The sequence below is a fragment of the Coturnix japonica genome, chromosome 5, assembly GCF_054131305.1.
Source record: "Coturnix japonica strain WE chromosome 5, WE-NBRP24, whole genome shotgun sequence".
NCBI lineage: Eukaryota > Metazoa > Chordata > Aves > Galliformes > Phasianidae > Coturnix > Coturnix japonica.
The window spans coordinates 2,105,125-2,126,959 of record NC_140667.1 but is presented as its reverse complement, the minus strand read 5'-3'; the positions used below and the strand labels follow the sequence as shown (position 1 = coordinate 2,126,959).

Here is a 21,835-nt window from a genome sequence, read left to right as displayed (position 1 = left end):
TGAAGCCCCTACACCCCGCTTAGACCCCCCCGCATAGCAATAGGCCCCTCCCCCCGCGCCCTAAGTCCCGCCCACCCACCCCAGCGGGTGCCCGAAGCCCCGCCCCCACAGTTGCCTGGCAACCTGCGAGACCCCGCCCACTGGCCCTGGGTGGGCGTGGCTTGTCCTGGGGGCGGGGCCGAGCCCCAGGGCCGCCTCGGTGCGTCTAACGCGTGTTTATTTATTGGAGATGTTATTTATTAGGGTATTTATTGCAGAAGATCTATTCTTGTATTAACAAATAAAAGCCTTTCTCCAGTGCTGCTGCCCCCTGGGCCATGCCCTGCTGCACAGGGACCCCATGGAGGCACAGCTGAGCAGGCCCTGCATGTGTGGGGGGGCTCTTAGCACTGCTGCTTCTGTGCCCCCACAGCCCCATTGAGAGCCCCATCACAGCCTGCCACCCCATAATAACCTGCCACCCCATCACAGCCTGCCACCCCATAATAACCTGCCACCCTATCACAGCCTGCCACCCCATCACAGCCTGCCATCCCATAATAGCCTGCCATCCCATCACAGCCTGCCACCCCATAATAACCTGCCACCCCATCACAGCCTGCCACCCCATAATAACCTGCCACCTCATAACAGCCTGCCACCCCATAATAACCTGCCACCCCATAACACCCTGCCACCCCATCACAGCCTGCCACCCCATAATAACCTGCCACACCATAACACCCTGTCACCCCATAACACCCTGCCACCCCATAACAACCTGCCACGTGTCAGGGTGTTGGCAAGGGGCTCTCAGTGCCCTCAATAGGGGTGCAGACACCTATGGGTGGGCACAGGGCCGGGGTAGGACTGAGCCCCAATGTGCCACATGGACAGGGATGAGCCTGGGGACCCCCTGTGCCAGCCCAGCACTGTGGCACATGTGCTGCCAGGGTACGGGACTGGAACCCCTGTACCACCTGGTGATGGGAGGGGTGACTCCCCCCACGTCCCTGTCGCCATCACAGCAGGGCTATGGGTGCCTCACATCCCCCCTATCCCTGTGGCAGCGGGATGCCACGTGTGCTGTGCCCATAGGATGGACCCTGTCCGTCCCCCCCCCAGGGACACTCTGGCCAAGGGGCACTTGTTCACCCATGACGGCCACTGGCAGCATCGAGACACACCACCGCTGCCTGCCCGCAGCCCGCAGGACCCGCAGCTTCAGTGTGAGTAACCGCGATGGGGCCGGGGATGCGGTGCCCGGGGCTCCCCTCACTATCAGCTCCCCACTATCAGCTCCCTGGCAGGGCAATGCGGATCCTGACCTGCCCGGCACATCTGCGGCGCCTGGAGGCCGCCCTGCGCAGCACCATGCCACGATCCCTGCCGGTGAGCTGCCCCTCCACTACGGGGGGGGCTCGGGCCACCCCCGTCCCCTTTGGCCGTGACCCTCCTGGGCTCTGCTACCCGGTGTTGGGCAGCCCGTCTTTGCCACGGCCACGGTGCTTGCAGGTGTACGGGGCCGTGCTGAACATCAACCGCGGCAACCCCGGCGACTTCGAGGTGGCGGTGGATGCCTGGCCCGACGTCGGCGCTGTGCTGGCGCGGCGCAGAGGAGAGGTGGCAGGGGGGGATGTGGGGAGGGCTGGGGGCCGTGCACAGGATGGGGGGCTCAGCATCCCACCCCGCAGGCACCGCTCAATGACAGCTACAGGAACCTGAACAGCGCCTTCTACTGGGACCTGGGCGCCTACCGGGCCCTGCTGGAGAGCCCGGGCTGCCTGCGCTGGGACTCCGCGTTCCACATCTTCGGTGGCTGTGGGGACAACCGCAGGGACACGGGAGGAACGAGGGGGGACGGGGGCGGGAGGTTGTATCAGGAACGGGTGGTGCTGGGAGCGTGTGGGGCACGGTGGGGGAACATGGGGGAGCAGAACCCTGCTGCTGCCACCCCCAGGGCTGCAGGATGGCGTGCTGACCGTGTCCCAGGACATCGCTTTGGCCAAGGGCGTGGAGCTGGAGGTGACCGAGTACTACACGTACCTGCACCCCGACCCCAGCACTCTACCGGAGCCACAGTGAGCCTCAGCCCCATCTCCCCCTGTGTCCCATCCCAGTCCCTGTCTGCTTGTGTTTCCTTGTTTCCATTCCGGTTCCTATCCTGTACCTCATCCCATTCCTGTCCACAGCCCTCTCCCCAACTCAGTCTTGCCCCATTCCGTACACATCCCCAAACTTATCCAGCACCCATCCAAGCCCCGTGTCCATCTCATACACATCCGTGGCCACATCTGTTCTAATGCTAATCCTAAATGTAACTAGTGCTCACTCTAACCCATCCCATTTGTGTCCCCAGCCCCATCCCATCCCCAGCCACGGTCAGGTCCCAGTCCCATCCCAATCCATGTCCCCATCCCAATCTTAACCTTAACTGTAACCATAACCTTACCCCTAACGTGGACACTAACTGTAACCATAACCTTAACCCCCCCCATCCCCGTTTTCCTGTCCCTCCCCGGTGCAGGCTGGACCCCGACATGCAGCTGGGCACACTGAACCCGGCACACGTGGAGTTGCTGGACTCGACGTGGCCGTACGGGGGAAACGAGTGGAGCCGGCGCTACCTGGGGGAGCTGCTGCTCCGGTTCCCGTACCTGTGCCTGCAGGACCTGGCCGGGGATCTGCTGTGCTGGGTGCTGAGCGACGGCTTCGCAGCGGGAGCGCACGGTTACACGGTGCCGGCCCAGCGGCGCCGCGGGTTGATGCGGGCGCTGACGATCATGGCCGCCCGGCGGTCGCACGGCCGCGGCTTCCCGGTGTACGGTCACACGGCCACGGGGAACCGGGGCATGCAGCGGCTGCAGGAGGAGCTGGGGCACCGGCGGCTGCCGGGGCTGTGCCGCTTCGTGCTGCACAACCCTGCACTGGCGCGGGCTGCGCCCTGAGCGCACCGGGGAGAAACGTGTCAATAAAAGCAAACGAAGCGAAAATGAACCCGCTGCGAAGTGAAAAGGGAACGAGAGAGAAACGGCAACGAGCCGAGAAGGGCCGAGAGAAAAATAAACAAGGGACCAACCGTGAGCAACGTGAACAGCCGAACCTTTCCGGCTGCAAAAAGCGAAGCGCCAATAAACGACCCGACCCAACAAACCGAGACGGAACGTCCCGACAGCACATAAAGATACAACAACACTAAAAAAGATTAAAGAAAAACGGCCTCCAAAGCAAATACAGCCGAACCGAAACCGAAACCGGACCCGAACCGCCCCGCCTGCTGCCCGCCGGACCACAGCGGCGTCTGGCGGTGCTGCCAGAGCGGGATGAGCCGGGGGACGGGGAACGGCGGGCGGCGAACGCGGGGCCGGACGGAGCCGAGCGGGGCTGGAACCGCCGCCGCCCCGCAGGGAATGGAGCGCACCGGGCGCATCACCGACAGCTTTCCGCGGCGGCACCGCGCGGCGACACGCGCCGACGGCAAAGAGCGGAGCGGAGCGCGGCGGGGGCGCGGCGGAAAGGGGCGGCACCGGGGGGTCCCGCCGGCATCGCCCCCGCCGGATTCCCCACGCCCCGCAACGGAGGACGCCCGGGACCCCCCCCCAGCGCCCGGTACCGCCTCGCGGGAGCTGCTGGAGATGCTGCGGCAATTCGACTTGGCCTGGGAGTACGGGCCTTGCACCGGTGAGACCCCGGCGCCGCGCACCGAACCCCGACCCCCGGCCCGACCCTCCCCGCCGCTCACGGCTGCCCGTTCCCCGCAGGCATCACCCGGCTGCAGCGCTGGGAGCGGGCGCGGGCGCTGGGGCTCAGCCCGCCCGCCGCCATCCGCGACGCCCTCCTGGAGCACCGGCACGACCCCGCCGTCACGTACAGGTGCGGGGCGAGGGTGGGGGCGGCCGGGGCGGCGGGCTGACCGTGCACTGACCGTGCGCTGTGCCCGCAGCCTATGGCACGAGTACGGCCTGTGAGCGGACGGCAGGACGGGCGGCTCCGGGACGGCACCGCGGTACCGGCACGCAGCGCCGCTCTGTGAATAAAGCGGTGAGTGCGTTAACTGCGTTAACTGCGCTAAGTGCGGGCCGGGGCCGGCGCCTGGTTCTCACGGCAACCGGGAAGGCGCCCGCCCGCATCGCTCGTAAGATGGCGCGGCGGCGCCGAGACTACACTTCCCGTCGTGCCCCGCGAGCACGGGAGAACGGGGCGGAACCGGCGGCGGCGCGCACGGCCCGCTGGGGATTGTAGTTTGCGGCGGCTCCGCGGAGCTGGGCCGCCTGTCCCGGCACACACGGCTCCGCACACGGCCCACGTCCGTCCGCAAGGTTTATTGTGCCCGGCGGTGCCGGTGGTGGCGGCTTAAGGTGACAAAGTGCGTACGGAGCGGCGTGGCTTCCCCAGGCCCCGCCCCCCCGCAGGTCCACACGCTGCTCGCAGCGCTGCCCGGGTGGGGGCTGTGCCCGGTGCCCCCGCTGTGTGCTACGGGACAACGGGGGGGCTGTGCCCGCTGACCCGCTGCGCGCTACGGGCCGTTGTCCTCCGCAGGGTCGCGGTCTCCATCTACGCTGGCCTGTCGCACCACGCGGCACGGCCGGGACCTGGGCCGTGCTCCTGGGGGGGCCGCCTCCACGCTCGCCCCGTCCCCCGCCCCCCGGTCGCCTTTGGACACCTGTGGGATCCGGGGCTCCAGCTGCGCCTAAAGGTCCCCCCGTACCACCGTCACCCACCCGCGGCCCCGCCGTCTCCCCGCCCTCCATCTCTCACCTCCCCACCCGGGGGCTCCCCCAGGTTCTCCGGTGCCTCCATCTGGCTGATGCTCCGCATGACCGCACACAGCGAGATGCGGGGACGCCGGGAGACCCCCACCAGCCTCGGCCTGCCGTCCTCCTCGGGGGGCGGTGAGGACGCGGGTGGGGACGGAGGCAGATCCGCTTCGTCCCAGGGCACCGCTTCCTCCGGTTCGGGCGACCGCTCCGCCGCCTGCGGCTCCCAGAAGCTGCTGTGCCGGCTGCCGCACGAGCACCGCGGTCACCCGGCTCCCACCGTCCGAGATGATGGGACCCCGCGGGCTCCGCCTCCGTTCCCCCGTTCCCCCCCTCTTCCCCAGCCCGGCCCTCCCGTCCTCACCTGGCGTTCAGGATGCCCTGGTAGAAGTCGAGCTGCCGCATGAAGCCGGGGTTGGGCTGCACGTCGGGACGGCAGCGCCGGACGTGGCGCAGCGCCCGCTCCAGGGACCAGCCGAACTCCTTCATGGCGTAGGCCAGCACCGTGGCTGCCGAGCGGCTCAGCCCCATGCGGCAGTGCACCAGCGCCCGGCCGCCCTTGGCCCTGCGGTGTAACCTCGCTGGGACCCAACGGCTCCCCGGTGCCACCCGTGTCCCCAGCGCTCCACAGATGCCGCCCTGTACCGCTTCCAATGCCTCCAGTTCTCCCAGTGCTCTCAGAGCCCCCAACAACCCCCGTGTCCCACAGCTGTGTCAGTCTCAGTGCCCCAGGACCCCTCTCCCCCAACACCGCCCTCAAAGCTCCCAGCCACCGAGATGCCCCCGTCACCCCGCAGCATTCCCCACTCCCACTAACTTGATGTCAGAGAGGAAAAGGAAGGTGTCATTCCAGTGGGGCAGCAGCTGGGCTGTCTCTTCATCGTATACCCGCACGTTCATGTAGTTGAAGAGTGCCGGGAAGAAGTTGTCAACCTCTCGTGCCACGTTCAGGATGTGGGTCACGCTATGGGGCACCGGCCGTTGAGGCCATGCTCGTGTCCCATTGCCCCCCCACTGCCATCCCATCCCCACACTCACCAGTTCTGCTGCAGCTCCTCCAGGTTGGCTGCGTTCCACTCGGAGCCCTATGATGGGCGGTGATGCTGTGGGACGGCCGGGCACAGCAGTACCCCACAGCCTCCCCATGCCCACCAGGTAGATGTGTGGGAAGACGCGGGAGGGCCGGTCCATCTGCGCCAGCACCAGCAGCATCTCATTGTCAATGAAGTCCTTGTGCTGCTCCAGGCTGTGCCCCACACGCCTCTCCAGCTCAGTGCGCACCTGGCACTCACCGAGGGGTAAAGGACAGTGATGGGACTCCTGTACCACCTCCAGGCTCTCCCCCCCCCCCGCCCAGCACTCACCTCTTTGGAGGTGATGCTTTCCAGGTCAGCAGAGGTCAGCACGTCCTGCAGCAGCGCCCGCACCACGCGCTCTGTCGGCTCAGTGGGCAGCGGGGAGCCGGGCCGCACCGACTCCAAGTCGGCCATGGCCAACCATTCATTGAGGCAGCTCTGCTCCGAGTCCAGCACTGCTGCATATTCCTGTGCCCAGGACAGCGCCGGGCCCCCTGGGATGTGCCCACCCTGGGCTGCCAGCTCGCAGGCACGGTGCAGCTCCTGCAGCACGGCCCTGGGCACCAGCACTGGTACAATGAGTCCATTCCGTGGCTGCAGCCACGTCCTCCCCCCCTTGCCCAGCATGACTTGTCTCCATTGGCGGTGCCCACAATGCTGCCCCCCACCCTCACACCCTGAGCCCCCATCCTATACCCACCCACGTGTCCCATACCCACAGCACAGGTAATACACACAGCCCATGGCTGTGCCCACACCCCATGCCCGCAGCTGGCTCACCACATGGTCTGGATGGAGATGGGCTTGAAGATGCGCGTCTGCCCCCCGGATGTCACACTGAACCCCCTGTGCACCGCAGGGACACCTGTGGCTCAGGGTGGGCACTCACCGCACCCCTCCCAGCAGACGCCACCCACACACTCCTTACCCATCGCCATCAAGGAAGACCTGGGTGTCACTCCAGAGGGGCAGCACCATGCCCAGGGTGCAGTGGTCAGCCCTGGGGTAGGCAGGGGGTCAGAGCGTGACCACCCCCAGTCCCCCGCCCCCCCGGCCCCGCTCACCCTTCGTGTGTGAAGTCCACCCCCAGCAGAGCCGTCTGTCCTTCGGCGCCCACCTCCTCCGGCCTCACCACCAGCAGGTACCGTACCCACTGCGGCCGCGCCGCCTCCAGCCGCACTGCCTGAGGATGGGGGCTGAGTGGGGGTCCCACTGCGCCGGGGCTGCTTGGTCCCCCACGCAGACAGAGCCTGAGCCAGGCTGGATCCCAGCACACCCCCATCGCTTTCACTGTCCCACTGCACTTCTGTCCATACTATCCCAGTCTTGTCTCTGTCCCCAGTTAATCTCCATCCTGTCATCACCTGCATACCTTTCTCACCACATTCCGACCTCGCTGCCATCTCCATCGATCCTATATCCCGTCCCCCACCTCCACTCCAGTCCCATCCCATCAATCACCATCACGTATCCTCATCCGATCCCGTCCCTTTTGCTATCCCCAACCCATTCCCCATCCATTCCTATCACAGTCCCCTCCCCGCACATCGCGGTGGATCCCCACCAGCTGGATGGCGTCCTGCGCCCTCAGCAGCCGCATCATGAGCTGAAGGTGCCGCTCCTGCCGCCCCGGGGTCGCGGCGGGGGCCGGTCCGGAGGCCGGCGGCTCCTTGGCGGGCAGCAGCAGCGCGGCTCCCCGGACCAGCGCGAAGCTCTGCCTGGGGCAGAAGGGCCGTGAGCGGGGCGGGGGGCGGCACCACCCCCGGGCAGCCCTTAAGTCCCGGTGCCCCCATCTCACCGCCGCTGCAGGTGGCCGCGCCTGGGCGCATCGTCTTCCTGCAAAGCACGACGGGGAGAGTGAGTGCGGCCACCCGGCCGCACGTCCCACCCCGGCAGCAGAGTGGGCACGACGGGACCCCTCCGCCGCTTGCGGCACCGGCACGGCAAGGGGGGCTGGCTCTGCCGGCCGAGAGCTCCGGGAAGCTCGGGGGGATCCCGGCCCCGTTCCCCGGGTGAAGCGCTCCCGGTTGGGGGGGGGGACACGCACGACAACGAGGGCCGCCCCAGCCCGACGGGACGGCGCTTCCCGACCCTCCTCGTTCGGACTGTGCCCCGACAGCGCTCCCCACCCGCTCCCGGCCGCACTCACCACGGGGGGAGCCCCGGAGGAGCCCGGCGCCCTCCGCACGGTGACCAACGCCATGCCCCGTCCAGGAAGCGCCGCGACGGCCCCGCCCGCAGCGGGCACGGAACGGCCCGGGAGGGGCAGCGGGCACAGCTCCGCCCCGCCCGACGTCGGGACTTCCCCCTGCGGGCCGGGAAAGCGGCACAGGGCAGAACTTTGGGGAGGGGGAGGGACGGACCCCGGGACTCCCCTTCCTGCCAGTCACCGCCCCCTCCCGCAGCCCTTGTCCCCCGCCCCGCCCCAGGCAGAGGCCACACTCGGCTGTGGATAGAGCTCTGTATACGTCCATGTACATCCGACGGGCCGCCCCGGGGGGCTGTCCCAAGAGCGGGGCGGGGGATCGGGGTTGGGGGTGGAGGTGCGGTCCGGCTCCGGTCGCCCCGGTCGCCGCTCCCCGTCCCGGGCTAACCCCGGCATGGGCCGCTACTTGTCGGTGAGCGAGAGGCGCAGGATGCGCTGCAGCTCCTCGTCCTCCTCCCGCCGGCGCCGCTCTCGCTCCTCCTGCTCGCGCTCCGACAGCGCCATGGCCAACCGCAGCTGCTCCGCGAAGCCACCGTAGCCGGGGTTGGCGGGGGCGGTGCCGGTGTCGGCCGGTCCGGGCCCGGCCTGCAGCAGCAGGCTCTCCTGCAGCGCCCTGCGGGACAGCGCTGTGACCGCGGCCCCCCGGACCCCGCCGCCCCTCGGTGCCGCTCCGCCCCACCCCCAACCCCGCTCCCCGCGGGCGGAGCCGGACGCACCGCTCCAGCTGCAGCTCCTCGTCGTAGGGCGGCGGGCGCGGCCCCGGCCGGGCGTTGGTCAGCGCCTCCCACACGGTCACCTACGAGGGGCGGGGGTGGGATGGGCACGGGCACGGGCACGGGCACGGCCCGGCGGTGGGTGCGGGCAACGCAGCGCTCCCCACCTGCTCGGTCTCGGTGCCGGCGTCCAGCAGGCTCTGCTGGATGGCGAACTGCAGAAGATCGTCGTCTTCATCCCGCAGCGGCTCGCTGCGCCCCGCGCCCATCACTGTGTATCCCGGCGGCACCTCGAACACCGCCGGCTCCACCTCGCACGGGAACGGCCATCCTGCAGCACCGCCACCGCTGGGCACCCCCGGCGCCGAGCAGAGGGGATCCCCGTCTCCGTTCCCACCTCCATCCCCATCCCACCCCACCCCATCCCATCCCTATCCTACTCTCGGTCCATCTCATCCCATCTCCATCCCCATCCCCATCCCATCTGTACGATGCTCCCCCCGCCCCAACCCCAGCACGTTCCATCCCCCCCCGCCCGGCCCCACCTCCAGGCCCGGCCGCCCTGGCACCGGGGGGCTGCGTAGGGTTGCAGACCCGCACTGAGCCCAGCGGTTGGTCGCAGCCGCAGAGGTTGCTGAAGGTGATGCGGGCGTTGAGGACGTGGAATAGGGGGATCTCTGGGGGGAACGGCGGGTCAGCAGCCCCGCCCGCTGCAGCCCCCCCCCCACGCCCCCCGTCGGCCCTCGCCCTCACCAATCTTGACGGGGAAGCCGGGGGGCAGCTTCAGGGTGATGAAGTCGCGCAGCTTGGCGAAATGCGCATTGGAGATGGCCATGAGGTCGATGATGGGCGTCACCTGCTCGGCCAGCGACAGCGGGTGCTGCTCGCAGAGCCACAGCGTGGCCTTGAACCTGCGTGGGCAGCTGTATGGGCACGGGCGCGGCGCCGCTCCCCCGCTTCTCCCCCGCGCAGCGCCCACCTCTGCACCTTGCTGGACACCTCGATGGGGCGCCCGATGTTGCGCGCCTCCAGGTCGAAGTGTGGGTCGAAATACTCCTCCAGGGTGATGGCCGTGGGGTTGGTGGGGCTGGCGGCAGGAGGCGCGGGTGCCTGGGGGGAAGAGGGGGAGGGAAAGGCCCCACGCGGCTCAGCACGGCCCCGCACGGTCCCCCAGCCCTCCTGCCCACCACTCACCCCATTGTGAGTGCTGTGCTGCTGTGCCAGGCCCAGAAAGGAGTGGAAGGGGGTGCGGGAGCCTGTGGGGAGAGATCCCGTGTGGGTGGGTGTGGGGAAAAACGGTGCCACCCCGGTGCCTGCCCCTGGTGGGCAGCGCAGTGACACCTTTAGAGCGGGACTTGTCCTGATCCGAGAGGTGCTCTGTCCTCGTCTTGGTGACCAGCTCCACATTGCTGGCACTGTACACCTGCAGGAGAGGATGAGGTGGTCTGGGGAGGGGATGAGATGGAGATGGGGATTGGATGGGATGGGGGTGGGATAGCAATAGGATGGGGGTGGAATACGGATGGGGATTGGGATGGATGGAGGCTGGCTGGATGTGGGATGGAGATGAGGTAGGGTTGGGGAGGGAATGGGATGGGATGAGTTGGGATGGACACAAGGACGGCGGGGGACAGAGGTGGGAATGGGGGTGAGGAGAGGGAAATGGATGGAATGGAGATGGGATTGGGATGGGGTGGAGTCATCCCCACCCTGCCAGCGGCACCTTGGCCTCGTAGCCGCTGACCACCTCCATCTTCTCTGAGCGCCATCCCCAGATCCCTGACTTGTTCCTGTGTGTACAAGCGGAGAGTGGCACCAGCCCTGTGCCCAGTGGCCCTCCAGCCCCATGGGCCCCGTGGCACACACCGCTCAAAGGCGATGTTCCTGGTGTCCAGGTGCGTGGAGACGATGGGCGACGTCAGCCGCCCAGCCACATGCTCCTCCGAGGGCTGCATGGCTGCCAGCAGCAGGTCTGGCTCGTGCAGGGCCAGTGCCAGCGTCTCAGTGTACACCACCTGCTTGTCGTGGTCCACCTCCATCACCACCGCTCCCTCCTCTGCATGAGAGGATGGAGTCAGCACTCAGCACTGCAGCATGCAGGCAGCCCCTGGCCCTGGGGATGCTGCATCCAGGGGCACCCGGGGCCTCTAAGGGAGATCTGGGATCCGTGTGAGTTTTTCCAGGGTGCCAGAGCCAAACCTTCTCCCTTGAAGATGTAGCTGCGGCGGCCCCGCTGCCACGTCATGTGCTCGAAGCCCAGCAGCGTGGTGTCCACCCGCAGGCTCTCACCCCGCTTCCAGACACGGTACACATCACTGGGGCACACCTTGGACACGAGGGGCACTGCAGGCAGCAACACCCATCCGTGGTGTGACAGGGGGTGACATCCCCACCCCCATCCTTGTCCCGATCCTTGTCCCCGCTCACCCCAGCTGGTAAATTCCCACTTCATCTCCACGTAGAAGTCAGAGGCCTGGAGGAGACAGAGGGGTCACAGAAGGCTATGGTGTGGAGGTCCCTGCTGGGATGCAGGGAAGCCCGTGGGGCCCCTTGGGGAGCTTGGGAAGGGGGACTGAGGGGAAAAAACAGGGAGTCCTGGGGGGGGATGGGGTCTCGGGGTCTCTCCAGCTGCACCCTCTAATTCCCATGGTGGAAGTCCATATCTGAGGGTGCTCATGTTGGGTGCACCCAGTGATGGAGACACCCGGTGCTGGGGGTACCCGGTGCTGCGGGTGCTTGGAGATGGAGGTGCCCGGTGTCAGGTGTGCCCCCACCCTGGGGTTATCCAGGGCCACAGGTGCCCACCCACTGCCTCGGACGCCCGGCCATACCCGGCGCAGCTTGCTGAGCAGCTCGGGGATGCCGGCAAGCCGCCGCGTTGCCCGCTGGTAGTCGCGGTACTGGAGCACCAGCTGCACTATCTCGGGATCCCCGGTGCTCACCGCCTCCTGCAGCACTGCGGGGCGGGGAGCTGCCATCAGCCGGGCGCCGCCACCACCATCCCCGCACCCCAACCCGCGCACACACCCGTCCAGCCGTTGGCGTTCTCCCGGCCCACGTTGGCGTTGTGCCGCAGCAGCACCCGCACCGACTCCAGGTGGCCCAGGGACACGGCCAGCTCCAGCGGGGTCCGCCCACGGGGGTCCGTCAGCTCCACGTCGTGCTGGGGCACGCGCACCGTCACCCGGGCCACCCCCCCGGCCGGTGCCAGCCGCGTGCCCCCTCTCCCACGCCTTCACCCCAGCCCCGCAGCCCCCATCTCCGAACCCTCCTGTCCCTCAGCACCCCCTACTTCTCCCTGTCACCCAAATCCTCCCCATCCCTCCACCCCCGCACCACATCCCAGCGCCCCCAGTGCCTTCCTCCGATCCCCACATCTCCTCCCCCTCGCTCTCCCTTCTCCCTGCACCCAGCGCTCCCAAGACCCCACGTCCCCCCATCTCCCCAGCACCTCCCCGGTTCCTCCGTGTCCCCGTACCGCCGCTGCCCCGCATCCCCCGCCGTGCCATGCCCGGTGCCGTGCCCGCGCCCCCCCCCGCACCCGGCGCGCACCGTGCCGGAGCGCAGCGCACTGTCCAGCGCCTGGTGCCGGTTGTGCCACACGAGGCGGTGCAGCGGGAAGGTGTCTGCGGCGCGGGCCATTCCCGCACCATGTCCCCGGGATCCGGGCCGGGCCGGTCCGGGCCGTACAGCGCACGGGGGCCCAGCAGCAGCTCCGCGCCTGCCCGCAATGGCTGCGCGCGGGGGTGGCGGTGGCGCGGTGCAGCGCAGCGCAGCGCAGCGCGGCGGCGCGGGGCGGGGCCGGCACCGGGTAACCCCCCAGCGCCCCCACGGCACCGGGCGCTCGCCATGTCCTCCCCACTCTCCTCGTCCCGGTGCCGCCCCGCAGACTCCGGAGCCTGACTGTGGTTTTCCACATTTTTATTATAAAAAAAACTGCTTTTTTGTTTGTTTGTTTCCCTTCTTTTTTTTGTGTGTGTGTGTTTTTTTTAGGCATTCTCACGTTTCCGCTCATCCATCCCTCACTCGCACCGTGCTCTGCCCGCCGCTCCTCCCCACGCTACTATTTACAGATGCCAGCGGGCACAGCAGGCGGAGTCGGGGGTCGTCCCCACTTCTCCTCCCCAGCTGCCTCTTCCCGCATCACCCGCTGGCTCAGGGGGCAGGGGGCCCATGGCACAGTATTTACAGGGGGGCCCCCCGGGCGCGCACACACACACACACACACACACACACACACACACACTGTTATTCACACAGGGGACTTGGCACCCACAGACGGGCACAGCCGGGCTGGGGCACGTGCGGCACAGGGAGCCGCTGCTGCCCCGTTTGGCACACGTGGGTGGTGAAGGGGGGCGGTGGTCTGGGGGCAGGACAGCAGGTGGGGACACGGGACTGCCTTCATCTGAGCCGGAGCGGGAGCAGGGAGTGGTGCTGCACGTTCAGCACCAGCTCCGCTCCAGACGGTGATGCCATGGATGTGCCCTTCCATGGGCAGGGGGCTGGCACTGGCACCAGGCGTCCTCCTGGAGCTCTGCTCAAGGACACCAAGGAGTGGGGGTACGTGGAACCCAACCCAATAAATTAATGGTAGGGTGGGAAGGGCGGGGGGAGGCAGGGCAGGGGGTCAGAGCCCATTGGCAGAGCGCTGCAGGAAGGGCACTTTGCTGAGCTCCACCACAGGTGAGCGTGGCTTGTTCTGCATGCGTGGCACCCGCTGCAGCAGCTGCTGGGCCTGGCGCTGGGCATCCCGCAGCTCCTTCTGCCACTGCACCAGCTCGGGGTCGCTCTGTGGGGAAGCACATGGCTCAGAGCAGAGCTCCCCCGACTCACCATCCTGCCATACAGTGGATTAGTGTGGCCCCCCAAGGGCCCGTGGCACACTCACATCACACTGCAGCACGAACTGCTTGCCGCCACGGATGCGGAGCAGGATGCACTTGCGCTCCTTCACCTGAGTCTCCTCCACTGAGTCAATCTCCTCCATGGTGAGCAGGGACTGCTGAGAGGATGGGCTCAGCCCAAGCCTCAATAGATGAACCCCACATCCCCCCCTTGCCCGCCTTACCGGTGACTCGCCTTCCCCACGCCACTCCAGCCGGTTGGGGAAGAGGTAGAAGTAGCGGCGCTGCCACTGGGTCAGAAAGGGGTTGCCCAGCTTGGACATGTACCCATGTACGATGCAGTCCTTGCCCATGGCGTAGTCTGTGGCCCCCGCAACACAGGAGAAAGGTTCAGTGCCAGGCACTGCCACCGCTGTGCGGTGCCGGCCGACACCAGGGATGGGGCAGGGGACACCTGGCCCCACTCACCCTCCTCGTGGCCCAGCTGCTTGTTCTTGGCTTTCTTGCGCGCCTCCTGCTTGTCTGTGTCTGCATTGACGGTGTCAAAGACGGTCTCAGTCACCTCCTGCTGCCAGCGCTCCGAGATAGTGAGTGGGAAGTTGCGGTACAGCTCCTGGTCACTCTCCAGCAACTGGTGGGGAGGTGGGATCAAGGCCTGCCCCATGCCAAGCCACTGCCCGGTGCCAGCCCCCAGCCTGCTACCTTGATGCCCTTCGTGTCCTCCTCATCAAAGGAGCCGATGTCAAAGGCGTCAGCTGCATTCACCTCACCTCGGGGCGGGATGAGAGGTGGGGTGTACTGTGGGCAGGAGGGAGGCAGTCAGGGGGTGCCTGCCTGCACAGGCTCTGCCCTGCACCCCTCTCACCTTCTGCAGGAACACCATCTGCCAGTCCAGGCCTTTGAAGAAGGGCTCCTCCTTCACCTCCTGAGCGCTGTAGGACAATGCAGGGTGACTGTGGCACTGCTGCCCACAGCGGTGCCACCCGTGGCCCCACCCCCATATCTGGGACTCACCCACGCCCCATGCAGCCCAGCCGCTGGTTGACGTCGCGCTGAAGCAGCCCCTCAAGCAGCGAGCGCAGCTCAGGGGAGAAGGATTCGGGCAGCTCCACAGCCTGCAGGGAAAGGTTTGGATGCTCACAGCCACACAGACACGTGAGTGCTGCAGCACAGTCCAAGGACCCCCAGCTCACCATGGTGAGGGTCATGCGATCGATCTCGTGCTTGTCCTTTGTCTTGTGCTGCCGGAAAGGGCTGTGCCTGCAGTCACACAGAGTGGGGCTCAGCCATGCCCCTGCTGCACAGCCTCCCCAGCACCCTCCGTGCCTACACTCACCCGCGGAGCAGCTTGAAGAGCATGCAGCCCAGCGAGAACCAGTCGGCGCTGCTGTCGTACGCTACCCCCTTCTGCAGCACCTCCGGAGCCATGTAGCCATGGGTACCCCTGGGGGCACAGAGCGAGGTCAGGGCCGTGCCCAGCAATCACAGGGGAGTGCCGAGATGGGCGGGCACACTCACACGCTGGCATGGGGTTTCTTCTTGGAGAAGTCACAGGCCAGTCCGAGGTCTGAGATGCGGACATGACCGAACTCATCCAGGAGGATGTTTGCTGGCTGCTGGGACATGGAGCCACCCCTGAGCCACAGCCCAGCCCACGGCCATGGGTGGCAGCTGGGCTGAGGGTGCCTGTGCACGTTAGGATGGGTGCAATATGGGGTGCAGGGATGACTGCAGGGTCCCAGAGATGCCCACAGTGCCTAGGGGCTTCCTGCTGGGTGTAGGGTGCCCATAGGACCTGGAGGTCTGTAGGGCCCCCAGATTTCCACACAGTGGGTGGGTGCTCATGGGGGCGGTCACCTTAAGGTCACGGTACACCACGAAGCAGCTGTGCATGTGCTCCAGGCCCAGGATGATCTCTGCTGCATAGAAGCGCATCTCTGCTTCCGAGAAGACGCCGTGCTGAGACAGATGATAGTGCAGGTCTCCCCCTGCAGTAACAGGCGCCAGCAGTCACCCTGGGAATGCCATGGCGGGGAGGCCAGGGGGCTGCGGTGCTGGGAATGGGGAGCAGCTATAGGCTCTCACCGTTCATTAGGTCAAGGATGAAGCTGAGCTTGTCGGGTGTGTGGAAAGCATAAGACATGCACACGATGAACGGGCAGTCCTGGCCAGGGAGAAGATGTCATGCCAAGCCAGCTGTGCCTCAGCACCCCGCATCACCCTGTGCCCTTAATCCCCTCACCCCTGTGCTGACAAGGGACAACATGATGCGCTCGTTGAGGGCCAGCGTCTCACCCTGCTTCATCTTGATGCGCTTCTTGTCCAAGCACTTCATGGCATACCTGGGGGCAGAGAGTCCCTGTGGGGTCCTGCTGCTACCTGGACCCACCACGCCCACTCTTTGACATCTGTGGTCAGACAGCTCCTTCCCCCAACTACCATGATGTATTGCCCCAGAAGGTGGAGACACAGCAATGCTCTGGCACCGCTAAATGCCCACCATCACGGCAACACCGCTCACCCCCCCTGCCCACAAGAACAGAGCTCCCCAGCCCCATTACATTTTGCCTGTGTCTGCTTTCCGGCAGCCGTAGACCTCCCCAAAGCCACCGCGACCGATGATGCGATGAACACTGAAGTCATTCATGGTGAGCTGAAGTGGATCAGAAAGAGGGGATCACCCGATGGTAGCTACCCCCTGTGTGTCCTGGGGGGGTCCCATACCCTGCCTCAGTCTCCTGGAGCTCCCTTAGAACCAGGACCCATATTCCCTCCCTGGCTGTATCCCGAGGAGCAAGGTCTCACATGGATGTTCAGCTCCACATTCTTCCACTGGCAGAACCGCGTGAACTTGTCGCTGCAAGGAAGCACAGAGAGGGTGAGAGCGAGGGACCCCTGGGGAGACCTCTAAGACGCAAGGAAGGGCAGAGGAGATCCGTATTGTGGAGAGGACCCCATGTGGGAAAAGAGACCCCAGGCCAGAACTGGGAGTGACACTGGCCCAACTCTCCAGTGTGGGGACAGACAGCACTGGAACTTCTCAGCAGGAGCCCTGCAGCACCCTGAGAGACAGATCTCCCTGGGCAGTGCTCCTGTCTCACCTCTCAATGAATTTCTGGAAGATGCTCCCACGCAGGTTCTGGCAGATCTCCTCAATGTAGGGCTATGGGTAACACGGGGGTCAGCATTACATCCCCAGTACCACCCAGGTCCGCCCCATTCCCTGCAGGTCCCACCTCTAGGTGGGATATCTCACACCTCCACTACCACCTTCTGCCACCCAAGGCCAGCTGTCTCTGGTGACCCCAGTGCCACCATCCCCTCCACGTCACGGACAGCACTTACCTGGAAGAGGTCTGGGGGCACCTGCTTCTTGCTCAGGAGGCTCTGCACGTGCTCTGTAGCACTCTTGGAGAATGGCTGCAGGGCAGGACAGCACCACATCACCGTGAGGAGGTGGACACGGTGGTGGAATCTCCTGTGGCTTGGCACGATGAGGCACAGCACTCACATGGGAGCAGGCCAGCAGCTCCTTCATGATGTAATGGTCGAAGATGTGGCGGCTCCGGGTGGCTCGCTCCTCCTCCGAGTCCAGCTTCTCGTATTTCTTGATCTGCCAAGGACACAGATTGCATGGTGAAGAGGGCACAGCCCCACAAGGAGCACACAGTGCACAGTGTCTCGTGGACACCTGTGGATATCAGGACCCTGGGCACTGAGTGCATTGCTTCCAGGCATCCAGGGCACCACCTCCCCCAGGTGCATCAGAGGGTACCCCATCCCCAGCCCCACATCACACCTCTTCGTAGAACTCCATCAGGGACTTGGCTTCCTCAGCCTGGTTGAGGGCGAAGTCCCGGAACAGCAGGTACCCTGGGGTAGAGGCAGTGCTGCGAGCGGTGACCGCATCACAGTGTGGCACCCAGGCCGAGCGATGTGGTGCCACACAACAAGAGCACAGCAGGCTGAGAAGGGCTGTGGGGCTGCCAGAGGAGGGCTATGGAGCTAAGCAGGGCTGTGGGGCTGCCAGAGGAGGGCTGTGGGGCTGCCAGAGGAGGGCTATGTGGCTGCCAGAGGAGTGCTATGCGGCTGCCGGGAGGGCTACTAGGCTGCCAGAGGAGGGCTATGGCGCTGAGCAGGGCTATAGGGCTGCCGGGAGGGTTATGGGGCTGCCAGAGGAGGGCTATGGGGCTGCCAGAGGGCGGAGGTGCCGGAAACCACCAGAGCCGCGGGGAGGAAGCAAGAGGCGCTTCCTGCCCAGGACAGTTAGTGCGAGGGGAAGCGGCGGGGCGGGGCAGGGCGGACCGAGGGGGGGGGGGGGGGGGAGGACCCCACCCAGCCCCTCCGCAGCCCCACGGCGGCGCCCGCAGCCCCCACTCACCGATTCTCTGCGCAAAGATCTTGTCGAACGTCACCTCGCCCCGGTCCTCCAGATACTTCTGCATGACGCTGCGGATGCTGGGGGGCGGCCGGGGCTCAGCTCGGCCCACACTGCCCCATACTGCCCCTACGCGCCCCGGTGGTGTCTGGGGACGGGGGCTCCGTAGGGGCACGGCGGGGCCGAGGGCGGCAGGGCAGGCAGGGCCCGGCCCGGTGCCCCCGACCCGACGGCACTCACCTGGGCTCGGGCAGTAGGATCCGTTTGGAGGCGCGGGCGGCGGGTGCGGCCCGGCTTTTCTCCATGGCCATCAGGTAGCTCACGTCGGCCAGCACAGCCTCCAGATCCGCCATCTTGCGCGGGGCCGAGGCCGGCACCGGCCCGACCCCCAGCAGCGACCCGGAAGCGGAAGTAGGAGCAGCCGGAAACGCGTTGGGCTGGGCCCGAGCTGTGCGCGGGGCTGAGCCCGGAGCTGCAGTATGGCAGTAGTTGCAGTAATGCTGGAGGAGCAAAGATGTCCAACCCAGCTCCGCAAACAACCCAACAACCAACAACCAGCCAGGAACAAACGGCCCCTCCGTGCCCCCAACACCCCCCGGCCCCAACGCAGAGAGCGCACGCGACTTGGTTTTGCTTGAACCCTTAACGCTTACATTTAATTTGAAAGCACAAACATCGGCTGGACTCTAAATTGCCAACAAAAAATATATATTTACAATATGTCTCCGAGGGGGGAGAAGGGAGGAGGGGGGGGTCGAAACGGAACGAAAACACAACGAAACCTTTAAACGATGGGGAGTTGTTGCGGGAGGCAGCCGGGCGCGGTGCGGGCGCTTTAAATCACTGAGCGATCCCATATACAGAACTCTCTCTTTGTGTATTGGGAGCTCGCTGTCCCTGCGGGGCTATGGGGCTGTATGGAGGGGCTGTATGGGGGGGGGGGGGGGGGGGGTCCCGCACCGCTCCCCTCGCTTCTGTCCTGGTGGCAAAACTCAAACAAATGAACCCAAGAAGAAAGAAAAACGCCGCAGCAACAGCCACCAGGACAGAGATGGGGGCTCTGCCCCCTCCTTCCCTAAACCCCCCCCAGCGCTGCTCACAGCCCGCCCGCAGCCTCCTCTCCTCCCTTATTGCTTCTGGGGGCTGCGCTGTGCCATGCACCGGGGAGAGGAGCAGCAGCCGGGCACGGGCAGGGAGGGGAACGAAAGAGCGACCCAAAAGATGCCAACTTTTTTTTTTCTTTTTTTTTCCCTCATATCTTGAGTTTTTTTTCCGATTTTTTACTTTTAATTTTTTTTGCTTTTTTTTTTTTGTTTTTTTGTTTTTTTTTTCTTAAAGTGCAAAAAGCTCTCTGCTGCCCAAGAGAGAGGTTCTTTGGACCAACCGCTCATTGCAAAGGAAAAAACGGCAGCTAAAATGGGGTGGGGGGGAGGGTGGGAGATGAGAGGACAAGGCAGCGAGGCAGCCCTGCCACACGAATGTCAGCGCTCGGCCGTGGTAGGCAGCTGGGGAGGGAGATGCAGCAGCTTCCTCCCTCCCCCCCCCCCCCCCCCCCCCCCCCCGTGCTCACTCACCCGCGGCTGATTATTCGAGTCCTCCCTGAGCTCTGGGGGCTGCTCCCCCAGCCGAGCCTCGGCCACTGCCTGTGCACAGGGCTCTGAGGAAGCGCCCCAGGGTGGAAGCCCCATCCCCAACCTTGCCGCCATGCCCAGGCTGGAGGGCTCCTGCCCTCGCTGCTGCAGGGGAAGAAAGGAATCCAAGGGCTGGGTGAGGGGGTTTAGAGCAGGGCTCGAGCTGGTGGTGGCACCGAGAGAGAGGGCCCGTCCCAGCTCTGCTCCCTCCTCCTTGGAGAGGCCTCAAGCTTTGTGCTAACAGGGAAGTGACAAGTGTTTCAAGGCAAGGAGCTGGGGAAAAGTAGGGGGAAGAGGGTGCGCCCCGTTTCTCCACCCAGGGATCTCGGCAACAACCTCCACCTTGGGAGCTCCCTGCTGCGGGCCCGGTCCTCCTCTCGTACTGGCCAGCCTGGGGGGGATGTCCACATCGGCACAAGTCCCAGCGGTAGGAGGAGGAAGGACAGCCGAGCAAGGCCAGTACCGGCCCTGCCCACGAGGTGGCAGTGGCAGGACATCGAGGGCAAGATGGGGAGGTGGAGGAGTGGCTCTCTGAGAGGGGTGGGCTTTTCTCCTTCTCCTCAGTCTGCCCGGGGGAGGGTCTCTAGCTGATTTTTTGGATCAGCTTCTCATCGGACAGGCAGTAGAGGCTGTTGATGGACAGATCTGAGATGAAGTGCTCACAGGCTTTGCGAGTGATCTGCTTGCAACCCCGTAGGTCAATGAGGGTGACGTTGGAGATGCGGCGCAGGTACAGCAAGGCCTGGTCTGTCAGCTTATTGCAGCCTGCAGGGAGAGGAGACAGAGGCCAGCTGCAGTGCCAGCACCCAGCAGGGACGACAAACTGTTTATGTGCCAATAAGCCCAGCAGCACCCACCTGCCATGTTGAGCTCAGTGAGGGAGTTGCGTGTGGAGGAGCCCACGGCTGTGAGGAGGTTGGCAGACTGGTCTGTAAGGTGGTTGCAGTGGCTGAGGTCGAGGCGGGAGAGCAGGGGCATGTGGCGGATGATCAGCCGCAGTGTGGCATCGGTGATGTCCAGGCCAGCAAGCCGGAAATCAATCATGTTGCGGAGTTTGCTGCGATTGTCCTGACCTGCAGAGGAAGGGGAGAAACTAAGCTCAGACACGTGGTGCTGTGCTGGTCCAGGTCCACTGACACCTCCCACCCCATGGCTGGCTCAGTCATCTTGGCCCCATCATCTCGGCCCCATGGCAGCAGCTTACTGGGTTTATCTGTTGGAGGTGTGAGCAAATCCCGGATCTGAGGGTCCTTGATTCCTACTGCCCACCGAAGATCAAGGGTCCTGAGAAGGGGGCAGCTGGAGGTACTGAGAGCACAGACTGCAGACCAGGAACAGCCTGCTAAGATGAGGTCTTTCAGGCCTGCCAAGAAAAAGAAGAGAGATGTAACATGCCAGCTGGGCTTGGCCAGCTCTGAGGCACCTCAGATCTCAGCCAGGTACAGGAAGAAACAGCTTCTCTCTCTGCCTGAGGTGGGACATAGAGGCTCCATGCTGAGAACAGCTGCAGGAAACCTCAGCACCTCCTCAAGCAAAGGGATGCGACACCAAGAGTCTTCACGCTGGTGGGTATCCCTCTTGCTCCAGCCACTGCGGAGCAGGCTGGCAGCAGACCACCACCTGGCCCACACTCACCTGGCAGTCTGTTGACAAGCCACGTGAGCTGCTTTTTGGAGATGTTGGTCCAGCTGAGGTCAAGGCTGATAGGCTGTCTTTTGATGATACCACTCAGTGCCTGGGGGGTGATGGACTTGCACCTGCTCAAATCTATCTTTGTCCACAATCTCTTGTCACAGCACCTGAGGACAAGGGTGAAAACTGAGTGCTGAGGGTGTTGCGGGGGACAAGATACAGTCATTCTGGGAGAATCCCAACTGTGGTGCAGCTCCAGCCATAGAACAAAGCCACTCCTCCAAGTCGGTTGGGGTTTCCCTGACATGGGAGGATGCTGGGGATGCCTGGACACCCAGGATACCCAGAACAGCCCCATCAGAGTTTTGCAGCCATGTAACAGAAGCAACTGCCAGCCTGCTTGCTCCCCAGATACAGCAAGGATTTTTAGCATCCCTCCTCCCACCAGGCAAAATGCTCCTAGTCCCATCCCACAGCCATACCAGTGCTCTCAGCATCACCAGGAACTGCTGAGGAGCCTGAAGGTGGTGTGAATCCCTCCTCTGCAGCAGGAGACCCAATGCTGCCCTGCCCCCAGAGCAGCCATGCCAGGGTCCCCTGCAGCCTGCCAAGCCCA

The 21,835-nt window shown here is 65.2% G+C and overlaps 6 protein-coding genes across 60 annotated transcripts in view; 2 read left to right on the top strand and 4 right to left on the bottom strand.

The window, feature by feature from the left end:
* The first annotated feature begins 747 nt into the window (after window positions 1–747).
* On the top strand, window positions 748–2,976 carry LOC107314192 (glycine N-acyltransferase-like protein 3). Of its 2 annotated transcripts, none has more exons than XM_015863184.3 (6): window positions 748–1,208; window positions 1,279–1,371; window positions 1,495–1,602; window positions 1,674–1,794; window positions 1,940–2,060; window positions 2,507–2,976. In XM_015863184.3, exons 1-6 carry the CDS (start codon window positions 879–881, stop codon window positions 2,925–2,927), a joined length of 1,194 nt encoding a protein of 397 aa, XP_015718670.1. In that variant the 5' UTR covers window positions 748–878; the 3' UTR covers window positions 2,928–2,976. The 2 variants fall into 2 exon arrangements, with proteins under 2 accessions (XP_015718670.1, XP_015718671.1); XM_015863185.3 differs by having other exon boundaries at window positions 1,068–1,208; window positions 1,290–1,371.
* Window positions 2,977–3,050: 74 nt separating this feature from the next.
* Window positions 3,051–4,033, top strand: POLD4 (DNA polymerase delta 4, accessory subunit). Its single transcript, XM_015863190.3, has 3 exons — window positions 3,051–3,660; window positions 3,741–3,852; window positions 3,923–4,033. The coding sequence occupies exons 1-3, from the start codon at window positions 3,303–3,305 to the stop codon at window positions 3,945–3,947; spliced, it is 495 nt and encodes a 164-aa protein (XP_015718676.1). The 5' UTR covers window positions 3,051–3,302; the 3' UTR covers window positions 3,948–4,033.
* A 253-nt stretch (window positions 4,034–4,286) lies between these two features.
* SSH3 (slingshot protein phosphatase 3) lies at window positions 4,287–8,158 on the bottom strand. 15 transcript variants are annotated; one of them, XM_085548025.1, is made up of 13 exons: window positions 7,962–8,158; window positions 7,611–7,648; window positions 7,377–7,530; window positions 6,877–6,995; window positions 6,741–6,812; window positions 6,593–6,658; window positions 6,101–6,368; window positions 5,889–6,056; window positions 5,775–5,821; window positions 5,554–5,700; window positions 5,101–5,301; window positions 4,738–4,953; window positions 4,287–4,669 (listed from the first exon to the last, which is right to left on the bottom strand). In XM_085548025.1, the coding sequence occupies exons 1-13, from the start codon at window positions 8,013–8,015 to the stop codon at window positions 4,534–4,536; spliced, it is 1,686 nt and encodes a 561-aa protein (XP_085404151.1). In that variant the 5' UTR covers window positions 8,016–8,158; the 3' UTR covers window positions 4,287–4,533. The 15 variants fall into 15 exon arrangements, with proteins under 15 accessions (XP_085404151.1, XP_085404152.1, XP_085404153.1 ...); XM_085548026.1 differs by having other exon boundaries at window positions 4,287–4,663; window positions 7,962–8,157; XM_085548027.1 differs by having other exon boundaries at window positions 4,287–4,657; window positions 7,962–8,157.
* A 101-nt stretch (window positions 8,159–8,259) lies between these two features.
* ANKRD13D (ankyrin repeat domain 13D) lies at window positions 8,260–12,746 on the bottom strand. 20 transcript variants are annotated; one of them, XR_014946259.1, is made up of 15 exons: window positions 12,210–12,746; window positions 11,759–11,894; window positions 11,563–11,687; window positions 11,159–11,204; window positions 10,931–11,074; window positions 10,598–10,787; window positions 10,441–10,521; window positions 10,073–10,176; window positions 9,926–9,987; window positions 9,719–9,841; window positions 9,485–9,642; window positions 9,277–9,408; window positions 8,899–9,062; window positions 8,735–8,814; window positions 8,260–8,631 (listed from the first exon to the last, which is right to left on the bottom strand). XR_014946259.1 is itself a non-coding variant. In XM_085547984.1 (15 exons), the coding sequence occupies exons 1-15, from the start codon at window positions 12,744–12,746 to the stop codon at window positions 8,421–8,423; spliced, it is 2,301 nt and encodes a 766-aa protein (XP_085404110.1). In that variant the 3' UTR covers window positions 8,260–8,420. The 20 variants fall into 20 exon arrangements, 12 of the variants coding, with proteins under 12 accessions (XP_085404110.1, XP_085404111.1, XP_085404112.1 ...); XR_014946261.1 differs by having other exon boundaries at window positions 9,711–9,841; window positions 10,073–10,154; XR_014946260.1 differs by having other exon boundaries at window positions 10,073–10,154; window positions 10,455–10,521.
* Window positions 12,636–18,339, bottom strand: GRK2 (G protein-coupled receptor kinase 2). Of its 14 annotated transcripts, none has more exons than XM_015863175.3 (21): window positions 18,197–18,339; window positions 17,960–18,036; window positions 17,378–17,451; window positions 17,090–17,191; window positions 16,924–16,998; window positions 16,680–16,741; window positions 16,384–16,435; window positions 16,140–16,231; window positions 15,821–15,920; window positions 15,664–15,742; window positions 15,436–15,566; window positions 15,097–15,194; window positions 14,915–15,022; window positions 14,772–14,838; window positions 14,593–14,693; window positions 14,444–14,510; window positions 14,281–14,376; window positions 14,047–14,209; window positions 13,803–13,939; window positions 13,623–13,736; window positions 12,636–13,523 (listed from the first exon to the last, which is right to left on the bottom strand). In XM_015863175.3, exons 1-21 carry the CDS (start codon window positions 18,307–18,309, stop codon window positions 13,362–13,364), a joined length of 2,070 nt encoding a protein of 689 aa, XP_015718661.2. In that variant the 5' UTR covers window positions 18,310–18,339; the 3' UTR covers window positions 12,636–13,361. The 14 variants fall into 14 exon arrangements, 11 of the variants coding, with proteins under 11 accessions (XP_015718661.2, XP_015718663.2, XP_015718662.2 ...); XM_015863177.3 differs by having other exon boundaries at window positions 13,623–13,733; XM_015863176.3 differs by having other exon boundaries at window positions 15,097–15,191.
* A 1,524-nt stretch (window positions 18,340–19,863) lies between these two features.
* Window positions 19,864–21,835, bottom strand: part of KDM2A (lysine demethylase 2A) — a 30,720-nt gene continuing 28,748 nt past the window's right edge. For all 8 annotated transcript variants that reach the window (XM_015863157.2, XM_085547920.1, XM_085547922.1 and 5 more), the window contains 4 exons: window positions 21,223–21,386; window positions 20,792–20,950; window positions 20,445–20,660; window positions 19,864–20,352 (listed from right to left, as the gene is read on the bottom strand). In XM_015863157.2, coding sequence (XP_015718643.2) covers window positions 20,171–20,352; window positions 20,445–20,660; window positions 20,792–20,950; window positions 21,223–21,386 — 721 coding nt within the window. In that variant the 3' untranslated portion in view covers window positions 19,864–20,170. The remainder of the gene's footprint in view (window positions 20,353–20,444; window positions 20,661–20,791; window positions 20,951–21,222; window positions 21,387–21,835) is intronic.

Bases quoted from the DNA above. Each gene is read 5' to 3' on its own strand.
- LOC107314192 (XM_015863184.3), top strand. From the start codon at position 879: ATGAGCCTGGGGACCCCCTGTGCCAGCCCAGCACTGTGGCACATGTGC. The intron at 1,795-1,939 runs GTGGCTGTGGGG...TGCCACCCCCAG, and splicing joins CTCCGCGTTCCACATCTTCG to GGCTGCAGGATGGCGTGCTG. The intron at 2,061-2,506 runs GTGAGCCTCAGC...TCCCCGGTGCAG, and splicing joins AGCACTCTACCGGAGCCACA to GCTGGACCCCGACATGCAGC.
- POLD4 (XM_015863190.3), top strand. From the start codon at position 3,303: ATGAGCCGGGGGACGGGGAACGGCGGGCGGCGAACGCGGGGCCGGACG. The intron at 3,661-3,740 runs GTGAGACCCCGG...CGTTCCCCGCAG, and splicing joins GGAGTACGGGCCTTGCACCG to GCATCACCCGGCTGCAGCGC. The intron at 3,853-3,922 runs GTGCGGGGCGAG...CTGTGCCCGCAG, and splicing joins GACCCCGCCGTCACGTACAG to CCTATGGCACGAGTACGGCC.
- SSH3 (XM_085548018.1), bottom strand. From the start codon at position 8,015: ATGGCGTTGGTCACCGTGCGGAGGGCGCCGGGCTCCTCCGGGGCTCCC. The intron at 7,649-7,961 runs GTGAGTGCGGCC...CGTGCTTTGCAG, and splicing joins CCTCCGGGGCTCCCCCCGTG to GAAGACGATGCGCCCAGGCG. The intron at 5,302-5,553 runs GTTAGTGGGAGT...GTTACACCGCAG, and splicing joins CTTTTCCTCTCTGACATCAA to GGCCAAGGGCGGCCGGGCGC.
- ANKRD13D (XM_085547983.1), bottom strand. From the start codon at position 12,746: ATGAGCGGAAACGTGAGAATGCCTAAAAAAAACACACACACACAAAAA. The intron at 10,522-10,597 runs GTGTGTGCCACG...TTGTACACACAG, and splicing joins AGGAACATCGCCTTTGAGCG to GAACAAGTCAGGGATCTGGG. The intron at 9,842-9,925 runs GTGAGTGGTGGG...TCTTCCCCCCAG, and splicing joins AGCACAGCACTCACAATGGG to GCACCCGCGCCTCCTGCCGC.
- GRK2 (XM_085547973.1), bottom strand. From the start codon at position 18,309: ATGGCGGATCTGGAGGCTGTGCTGGCCGACGTGAGCTACCTGATGGCC. The intron at 14,694-14,771 runs GTGAGCTGGGGG...CTTTCCCTGCAG, and splicing joins ATCGCATGACCCTCACCATG to GCTGTGGAGCTGCCCGAATC. The intron at 14,210-14,280 runs GTAGCAGGCTGG...CCTCCCCACCAG, and splicing joins AGGACACGAAGGGCATCAAG to TTGCTGGAGAGTGACCAGGA.